At 35.1% G+C, this 10,571-nt stretch overlaps 1 protein-coding gene across 1 annotated transcript; it reads right to left on the reverse strand.

Annotated features, from left to right (window-relative positions):
* Window positions 1–906: 906 nt before the first annotated feature.
* Window positions 907–9,132, reverse strand: LOC115977868 (ent-kaurene oxidase, chloroplastic-like). The gene is made up of 8 exons (XM_031099892.1): window positions 8,925–9,132; window positions 8,490–8,650; window positions 2,800–2,961; window positions 2,562–2,702; window positions 2,223–2,477; window positions 1,802–1,963; window positions 1,514–1,708; window positions 907–1,414 (listed from the first exon to the last, which is right to left on the reverse strand). Exons 1-8 carry the CDS (start codon window positions 9,079–9,081, stop codon window positions 1,103–1,105), a joined length of 1,545 nt encoding a protein of 514 aa, XP_030955752.1. The 5' UTR covers window positions 9,082–9,132; the 3' UTR covers window positions 907–1,102.
* Window positions 9,133–10,571: the final 1,439 nt, after the last annotated feature.

Raw genomic sequence — 10,571 nt, forward strand, 5'->3', positions numbered from 1 at the left:
TTTGTAGTGTAGCCTATAAGATAATTCAGAGTTTCAATTCAATAAAAAAAAAATTTAGACTTTTCTCCTGCATTTTCTAGTGGTTTTCGTAACTTTCCTTATAAAATTCAAGGAACCCAAACTTGGTCCTGCATTCAAATTTATTACTCACCAATCATAAACCTTGTAAAATTAAAATGCTGAAAGCTAGACAGGGGTGTCATCCTTGTTGTCTGAAAATTCAGATATCAATCATGTCCCATACCAACTCCCATGTCGTCCGAGGTGAATAAGTAAGGTAGGGCTAGTTATATTATCAACACCGCCATACCTCAAGCTCATAGAATGACAGGGCAAGGCCCATTAGGAGTTTTTGTTCTTCTTTGTTTGTATTTTATTTTATATTTATCAAGAAAAATGGTATTAAAAATTCTAGCTTTCAAAGACCTTACTCAGACGAAAAATATTGACAAATACATTTTCACCTAACTTAATCATCGGAGCATCTAAGATCAATTTCTTACTATTGATCATGGCTAATGTGAGTAGGCCTTACTTGTCTTGCGGGGTTTGCACAGAGGAGCTCGGCCCAAGGAGAATTCGTTAAGTTAGGATCTATTTGTGGATCCGTCTAAATTTTCCCCCCTCACGTACGTAGTTATAAAATGTCTTTGATTCAATTTTACATTTTACAGAAAAAAAATAATAATAATAATTTGCTGTATATATATATATATATATATATGTATTGTTCTAGGAATATGAAATACGATATATATTTTTTTCCCTTTCAAAATCTAGCATTTTTATTTTTATTTTTTCATATGACAAGGTACAGTATTGTTCATGAAAGTCTAGACTAGAAGCAGTGAAGCACTACAAAGTTAGGAGGCAGGATACGAACATAGGTACAAACACAGCAACACAAGAAATTTCTGAAAATTATAACATAAAACGGCCAGTACGACACTGATATAATATGGATACAGCATAGATATGATACGAATACAGCATCTTAAATGAAGTATTAGTACTTCTTAACTACAAAGCATAAATAAAGAGGCACTGGGCTTTGATCACTAGTCACTAATACAGTTTATTGTAATGAAACTAAACAGTAGTATTAATTCCTAGGCTTTAGAATTGCTTGCATGGGATAGAGTTTGTGAGTAGTGAGTCCAAGAGTATCCACGTTTTCCACCTCTCCATCTTTCAGCCTCCACTCAAATTCCTGTACTAACCTACCTATTGATGTGCATGCTATTAACGATGCCTGAAGTGAACCTGCACATACTCTCTTTCCACTTCCAAATGACATCGTCTTGTACATATCCATTGGATCGTATTTCTTATCAAGAAACCTCTCTGGCTTCCACTCTTCAGGGGTTTCCCATTGATTCTTGTCCATGTTACACCCGTATATGTTTACAGCAATCTGTGCAACATTGTTCCAAGTCAAATTTTGCTAGCAGAGATAATAACAAGTCATGAAATCTCATGGACAGATATAAGATAAAATAAGAAAACAATCAACCTCAGTCCCTGCAGGAACATAGTACCCTCCTATTTGGGTGTCTTCATGTGCGTATCGCAAAGGTACTAATGGACTTGGACTGTGCTTCCTCAGAGTTTCATGGAAAACAGCACTCAAGTATGCAAGCTTAGACAAGTGTTCCTCAGTAATCTTGTCAGTCCCACAAACATTTTGGATTTCCTGATAAAGACGATCCTGTTGCATGTACAATATTCGGTATTTTATAGTACTAAAACAGCAAAATTATAATCAAACCTTAATACCAAAATTGTGATTGACATTAATTACCTGCTGGTTTGGACTTTTAGCAAGTTCATACATGGCCCATTCTGTTGTAACGACAGTAGTATCTGCTGTCTCGATGATAGTTTCCCATGCCAAAATGCTAATTTGCTTTTCCGTAAGTGTTTTTACTTCAGATAACAAGTAATTGAGATAACAATTTTCTCCCTGTTCCAAATCCAAGGTGAGTTACAATACTAACTGTAAGAAACTTCATAGTAATTTTGCTCATCTAAGATCAATGGGGACGCTACTTTTTTCACAACATGTTCCATAACTTGATAATGCAGTGAGTTGTGATTGGAGCAACGTCAATATCACATGACTTCTTTACTGATATCACGTTTATTATGTACCAATCACAACACGCCATGCATAAAATTAGTTATGAAAAATTATGTCCTCAGGCTAATTTGAAAAACATTACCTTTCCTGAAGCAATGCGCTTCTTCTGCTCCTTGACAATGGAATTCATCACTGCTTGTCTGCGGGAAGCCAATCTCTGAATTTTCATTTCAAAGCTCTTATTTGGAATCCATTTTAGATATGGGAAGAAATCTCTCCAATCAATCTCAATCGCACCCTTTAACATGTCAGACACTAGAACGTTAAATATCTCTTCTCTTGACAAAGTGATTTCAAGCTCTTCCACAAAAAGTGATTCCACATCATATCCCAAAGCCTACAAGCCACAACAACAACAAATCTTGAGTCACTCTTATTAATTAGCACATATTTAATATTAAACCAAAATGAAGAAACTCACTTGTTTCATTGCCAGTCCAAAAAGTTCAGACTCAAATATTTTCCTGAAATTCACAGCTTGAAGAGGAGAGTTCTTTATATGAGCATGTAATTTGTTTGAAACATTTTCAATCAGAGTGTCTCTGTGGATTCGATGTCGCTTCTGAAAAACAAATGGATATGTTTATTAGACATATTTTTGGCATAGTAGATAATGTGATGGAGGGTACAAATAGGTGGACGAAATTATATGAGCCAACCTGTGCATTAGCTCCCAGAAGCTCTGCGATTATATATTTCTTTACCATTTTGTGAAACTCATTGTAGTCACTTGTTGCAACCATAGATTTATTACTGGTGAGAAGCTCTAGGGCCTTTGATAACTTTCTTGTTGAGATGGATGAAAATCTGGTCACCATAGCCTGACACACAACCAGAAAAATTAAATTCCGTGTATATTATTATCATCCAGTATGTGCATGAGAATGTTGACGGTAAAGCAAAGAAAATTTAACAAATGGAACATCTTTATTATTAACTTATGGCCCGTAGTGTCCTTAATGCATTGATCCAATAAATTCAAGGACTTTAGTGGTTCTCATGGACATTCGAGCACTTAAAGAAAAACAACAAATTAAGAGGAACTGAAATATTTTTGCTTGTTCATGAATCAAAAAAGGGATTCTAGTACTGCCGAAAATAAACATGGTTAATCTTAGTAAAGCAAAAGGTGGTGCCTAAAATATACAAGAAAACTCTCAGCATAGGACTATTTCTGATAAACTGAAACCAAATCTATCTTAATTTATATGGCCAGCTCATATTAGTTTCACTCAAATGTGCCAAATATTTGGCATTTGGCACATTTACCACATCTAGTGTGGATGCTCTTAAAGCATAAGAACGATCTCGTGGTACTTTATTAGGACTGACATAGTCAAAATGCTGAAATCAGGGAGTGAATAATGCCTGGTAGACATAAAATAATTTCTGAATAGAAGAGTTTGATCATTACCTAGTTCTAACTTGGATTCCAATTCCAAATCTCTTAAGGGGGGCTATTTGAATAATCTCATATTTTACTAGTTTAATAACTAATAAGTCCAACGACACAATAATTTTCAAAATTGTTGAGATAGTAGATTGTGATTTACATACAATAACAATAATATCAATGGTGATTAGTTATGTTGCACCATTCACAAGCTGTCACTTCAATTAGTTATGAAATAAGTTGTGCGTGTAGCATTGTTGAGCAAAGCCTGAACTAAGAGCTCATTTAGTAGCAGAGTTTAAACCACATTTTTCAGTGCTTTAAGTGCTGAAAACTGTGATAACAGTGTCTTATAACTCAATGGCATTGCTTGTTGCTGGAACTAGACTTCAAATGCCCCCACTTTTTTTTTTTGATAAGTTGCAACTATCATTTCTTTCATTTAAACAGGACGCCAATAAGGTGATTAACATTTTTATTCATAAGTCCAACAAGGCCTGCCACCATCAATAATTGGGTTAACGTTCATTCATGGCTACCCAACCCGCCAACCTATTTTGACGGGCCTAACTACAATATTAATTAATTTGTATCCTATTGGAATCTCATGGCTTTTTTTTACAAGCAATTAGTTTCTCATTATTTAAAAAAAAAAATGTAATTTATGGTATTTCATTTGTTTTCTTCAAAATTTTAAATAATTATTTGATTTGGTATTTACACACGCTGCAAACGTGTTCATGGGCTCTTAAAAGAAATCAGATAAGTTCCGAGTTTGGCAACAATGTATTATTGATAGTTTTAGAATTAGACGTAGCTAACTAGTTAAGAGAGATGAGGCAATTGACAACATATAGAAAAAATATGTTTTTGCCAACTTATTTTTGGCAACTTATTTTATTATTCAGCTTATTTTTATTTCTATTCATGGGTCCTGTTGCACTTTTTGGTACTATTCATGGGTCTCATTGTACTATTTCAACTAACTTTTACCTTTATTTACAGTACTTTTAGTAAAACATTTTCAATTTCAGCAAAATAAGTGAATCCCAAACAGACTCTAAATGACAAAGGAAATGAGGAATGTTTGGATAGGTTGTAATTTAATAAAAAGATCACATGCAAAAACTTTTAAGAATTTTGAATATATTCTTGGACTATTTTAAGCTTATGTAGATTTAAAAAAAAAAAAAAAAAATTCTAATAAACAAGGTTGTTTGTATTGAACTTAAAATACTCGATCTACTTGTTTCGATATCAATATTTTTTTAGAAAATGAGTATTTTTTTAAAAAGAATTTTATAGAAAATTACTTTATTTTTCTATATTTGGTAACAACCTTAAAATGAGTTGGAAAAACTATCATTTGAAAAAAAGTGAAAAATATTTGTAAGAGAGTTAAGAGGAATTGCATCCTCACCCAGTTGCACTGGATGTTAATCTAAGTGGGGAAGGAGGATGAATTTCAAATCGCAGACATCAAACACTATGTAATGTATCACTATCTTTGGACTCTTATAAAATTTGAAACCTAAAATTTGTTAGGGGTCCATATCTTACCTAATGTATCAACCTCCATTCCAAATGTCCAAAATTAATAATAGATAATGAAAAAAAAAAAAAAAAAAAAAAAAAAACCTAGAAAATGAAGAAGATTGGTTTGCACAAAGGTGAAGTGGGTATGTGTATTTTCTTTTAGGATTATATCATTTGTCACAAGACTCAAATCTTGTTGAAGTTAATTAATCGATTATAAGAGCACCCACAGTAGATGTGGGATATGTGCCAAATATCTAGTATTTGGCACATATCCCACACCAAACACAAAAAACAGCTCCTATTAGATGTTGCATATGTGCCAAAATTATACCATTTGTGTCTGTACCGTTGCAAATTTGCAACGGTACGGACAGATGTGGTAAACCAAAATAATTGTGATGCCCCCTAATTTGATTGATTGTGTGATGTGTGTGGGTGTGTGGTGAGTCCCACATCGGGTATTTACTAGGTTGAACTAGGCTTTATTAACAACTGCAAGGAGCCTCAATTGTGACTAGTCCTTTTGAGGTATAGCACAGATGTGGCTAGCGCTTTTTCCTTGGGTCATTACATAAGTATCATTGTAGTGACCCAAAAATGGGGGTCTTGCATTCCATAGAATCCCACATCGCCTAGGGAAGCATATAGAAATGTATTTATAAGGAATAACCTCCCTTTAATGTGTAGAGGCATTTTCCTCAGTGCAACCTGACGATGTCGTTCCATATGGTATCAGAGCCGGCCCGGTAATCCCATGTGGGCTCAGAGACATTACCCCACAAAGTGGCCCTAACGAGGACGTTAGGAATTTAAATGGAGGAGATTGTGATGCCCCCTAATTTGATTGATTGTGTGATGTGTGTGGGTGTGTGATGAGTCCCACATCGGGTATTTACTGGGTTGAACTGGGCTTTATTAACAACTGCAAGGAGTCTCAATTGCGACTAGTCCTTTTAAGGTGTAGCGCAGATGTGGCCCAATTTGATTGATTATATGATGTGTGTGGGTGTGTAATGAGTCCTACATTGGGTATTTACTAAGTAGATTTGGGTTTTATTAACAACTAAAAAGAACCTTAATTGTGACTAATCCTTTTAAGGTATAGCGCAGATGTGGACAATATCTACACAGTTGGGGCGGGGTCGTTACAGATGGTATTAGAGCCATGCCCTAGTCGGAAGTGTGGGCCCCACACGCGAGGACGCGTGTGCCCATAAGGGGGGTGGATTGTAGTGACCCAAAAAGGGGGGTCTTGCATTCCATGAGATCCCACATCGCCTAGAGAAGCATATGGAAATTTGTTTATAAGGAATGACCTCCTTTCAATGTGTAGAGGCATTTTCCTCAGCGCAACCTGGGGAAGAACAAAACCATGAGGGTTATGGGCCCCAAAGAAGACAATATCTACACAGTTGGGGCAGGGTCGTTACAATAATATTTTTTATTTGGCTTTCTCTCTCCTCTCACTTTTGGTCTTTATTTTTTCTCTCTCCTCTCACATCAGACCCAGCTCTTCCCTCAACAGAGAAAGAACAAAATGACACACTCCACATCTTCATGGGCGAGGCCACTCCAATTGGATCATCGCCATCGTTATCATCGTCAGAGGCACAAGCGGCATGGGTGAGACCACTTCGATCATCGCCACTCCGATCGGATCATCGCCATCGTCATTGCCGTCGGAGGTGCAAGCGGCATGGGCGAGGCCACTCTGATTGGATCATTGCCATCGTCATCGTCGTTGGAGGCGTAAGCGGCATGGGTGAGACCACTCCGATCATCACCATCGTCATCGTCATCGTTATCGCCGTCGTCATCGTCGATCGTCATTGCCATCGTCACTGCCGCTCCAATCTCGCCGATCTCTCTCTCTTTTTTGGTGGTTGGTTGTTTTGATTGTTGGTGGTTGGCTGATTTTGGTTGATGGTGGTAGGTTGATCGGGTTGTAGGTGTGAAATTTGGGATGGGTATGAGATTTTGGTTGATGGTGTTTTTTTTTTTTTTTTTTTGTGTAGGAGCTGATATTGGTTGTAGCGTTTGATATTGGTTGTAGTGTTTGTTTGAGGTTTTTTTATTTTTATTTTTTTATATAGTAGTGGCTGATATTGGTGGTCGGTGGTTGATATGTGGGGGTGGCCGGTGGTTGTGGACTGTGGCAATTGATCTACGATGTGGGTTATTGTTGTTGTTATTGATGAAAATGGGGAAGAGGATAATATATTATTCTAATGTGTAGTAAATATTATTTTAATATAAAAAATTAAATTATAAAACATTTGATAAATGAAATGTAAAATAATATGATAAAATAATAAAATAGGCATTTAATATAATAAAATAGCATAATTTTTCACTAGTTTCTACGGATGCTCCAACTATCATATAAATCTTTTTTTTTTTTTATTAACTTTTTTTCAGCTTTTTAAAAACCACCTGCCACGATTTGACAACACGTGCTGCCACGATTTGACTTTAACATAGATTACCGCTTCAATCACAAATGAGAGTTGTTACTTTTTTTATTGATTCAGGTAGATGGAGGGGCACACAAAACAATGAGCATGCAAGGAGAAAAAAAACAAGAAAAAAAATATGATCTGGGCGTACAAAAGAAGAAAAAGGAAAAAAAATAAATAAGAAGAAAGAGAGTAATACTAAAAAAAAATGGCAGACAAAACAAAATGGAAAAGAAGCACTGAAGCAGTAGCAGAAAAGAAACGCGGTGCCGATCGGCAACATGGATAGCTGACTTCATTGTTGTAAAGTTTTTTTTTTTTTGGTTAAAAATTGTTGTAAAGTTGGGTATGGTATTATAGTACGCAACCATTACTTCACTATTAAACTAAGAGTTTTCTTATGAAGTTAGTTTTGGGTGTTTGATATTCAAATCCAAATAATATATATATATATATATATATATATAAACGATTAATTACACACTAATGGTTTTATTACTGGTCAAAGTCAAACCGAGCTTGTGAAAGGGGATGAATGCAATTGGATTTGTATGGGGTTATGATTGAGAGCTTTTTCTATCCACAAACGAATCCATTTAACCCAGCCCACCAGTTTCCCTACTAGTGTTGATACTTTTGTCACTTCAAAAGGTGTTTGTCTTTTTCTTTAATCTCAAATAATCCATGAAAGTGCCATTGAAGTGGACACTGCACTAAAATAAAGGCCTAGTGTGGTGTACTGGTCCTTAGAGAACTCGAAAGAGTAAAAAAAGAAATCGGTAATTGTTTTCTCACCCTCGTTGATGACGATTTTTTATAAGGGCGTTTGATATCAATTCATGTTTATAATATGAAATAATTGATGCGTACGGATCATGTATAATAAGAAGTGTATGAGAATCAACGATGAAAGAATAGTAATACTTTCTCAAAAAAAAAAAAAAAAGAATAGTAATGGTACCTCTTTGGCAACATGGGTGGAATTGAGGACAACCATAGTGGAAGCACCAGTTCTGATGGAATAGATTGGTCCATGTATCTCAGCCCACCTTAAGAACGTCTTGTAAGGTTTCTTCTCCTTCAGTTGCAGCAAATTTCCTACCACTGGCAGCCCTGGAACCACTGCATGCACCACCCAATGTTCCCAAAATCCATTAATCAATTCCCCAAATGAAAAACCAACTGGCCCATATCAAGATTCAAAATGAAAAACCAATCAAACCCGAAAGAGAAGAAAAAGGATCTTTTTGACAATTAAATAATAGTTATAACAATAAGGTACGCAAAATTAAACTTTGGATATCTTTATTAGAAACATCAAAAGATGCTAATTAAGCTACAAAGTTGAGTTATTGGCAAAAGAAAAATAAAGGATTTAAGGCACTAGAAGAAGTACCTGGAACAGGAGGGAGTTTGGAATATTCATTCTTCTTGGTTGAACGAAATCCTCGTATGAAGAAGAAGGAAATAAGCAAAGAGAGACCACCAACAGCAAAAGAGGTTGCAAAGGGCGTTGCTTGGAAATCTTGAAGAAAATGAGTAATGTTGGCCATTGATTTTGCAGTTCGATAGAGAGAAAGGATTGAATCCCTGTTTATGAGATACTTTCTAGTTTCAACCTGCAGTATACAATTATATATATATATATATATATAGAGGGTCCGTTTGGATTGAACTTATTTTTGCTGAAACTGAAAACTGAAAACACTGTAGCAAAATAATTTTTAAATGTATGAATAGTGCCGTAGGACTTGTGAACAGTGTATAAACAGTGTTTTTTGTCCCCTGCACAATAAATTTACGCGCAAGAAAAAAAAAGGACTGAAAACGTAAACGCAAAATGTAAACGCCAAATTAAGTGGAATCCAACACACCTTAGTTGTACATCACACCTTAGTTCCATATTAATTTGGAAGGACCACATGAAAAATTAATACTTTTAAAATCAATAAATTATTAAAATGGTTGTAATGTATATATATATATATATATATATATGTGCTAGTCTCTATACACGTGTTGTGCGTTCTCAGTGACTCTTTTTTTTTTAAATTTTTTTTTAATATATATGTATATATCTTGAATATACAAAGAATCAAGATGACGACGACGACGACAAAAAAAAAAAAAAAAAAAAAAAAAAACCTCTGAACTCACATCCTAAAATTTACTTGAATCCTAATAGCTAAAATGAAAAACACTGTGTTTGTTTGTTTAGATCCCTTAAAAACAGATTAGTTTAACCCAATGAATTAGCTAAGTATTTACTTAGGTTAATTATGAGATCTAAGTTAAATACATGCAAACATATTACTTGGTGTAGAAAAGTAAAGAAGACAATAATATGATGACTTGGAAAAAACCAATGAAACCAGCCGTTTTAAGGTAAAAATTTGAGGAGGATTTAACCTAACTATTCTCAAGGTAAACAAATCCACCATGATAGAATGGAACATTACAATAGATTTAAACCCTAAATATAAAGCTACCTCATGTAGAACTTACTAACACCACTACGTGCTATTCCGACTCCATGAACTCTTCTATCTTGGATTTGCTGAACACAAGCATCCACGTTTATGATTTTGAGATCCCACTCAAAGGTTTCAGATCATCAGCAGTTATTGATCTTGTAGCAGCAACTTTAGATCTACTGGTTCTAATGGTATGAGAATGATTTTCGGTATTAATTTTGAAAGGAGAATGCATGGTATCTTTTAGATCTCACAAGAGCACCTCCAAAGTTATAACAAAACGTGTCTTAGGGTTTCTTTTATATACTAGGAGAATTAAATTTGAAACCCTAATCACTTAATGGGCTTAACAGATCGATGGGCTTTAATTAAATTCTACAGAACCCGTATTTCGATCGGTTGAACCTGTTCTCTCGATCGGTCGAACCTGGCATGTTTCGAATTCTTGAACCTGCAGCTTCCTTTTTATTGTATTTTAACTTGCAGCACCTTAAGTATTGTCTAATAAACCCTATAGACTCTAAAATCTATACCTAAACAAGTTTGTGCTCACGGTTTGCTAATTGTTC

This window comes from Quercus lobata, chromosome 2 (assembly GCF_001633185.2).
Source record: "Quercus lobata isolate SW786 chromosome 2, ValleyOak3.0 Primary Assembly, whole genome shotgun sequence".
Lineage (NCBI taxonomy): Eukaryota > Viridiplantae > Streptophyta > Magnoliopsida > Fagales > Fagaceae > Quercus > Quercus lobata.

Coding starts and splice junctions, on each gene's coding strand:
- LOC115977868 (XM_031099892.1), bottom strand. CDS start 9,081: ATGGCCAACATTACTCATTTTCTTCAAGATTTCCAAGCAACGCCCTTT. Junction 1,964..2,222: donor AGCGCATTGCTTCAGGAAAG/GTAATGTTTTTC, acceptor GATTTGGAACAG/GGAGAAAATTGTTATCTCAA. Junction 1,709..1,801: donor CTAAAAGTCCAAACCAGCAG/GTAATTAATGTC, acceptor TACATGCAACAG/GATCGTCTTTATCAGGAAAT.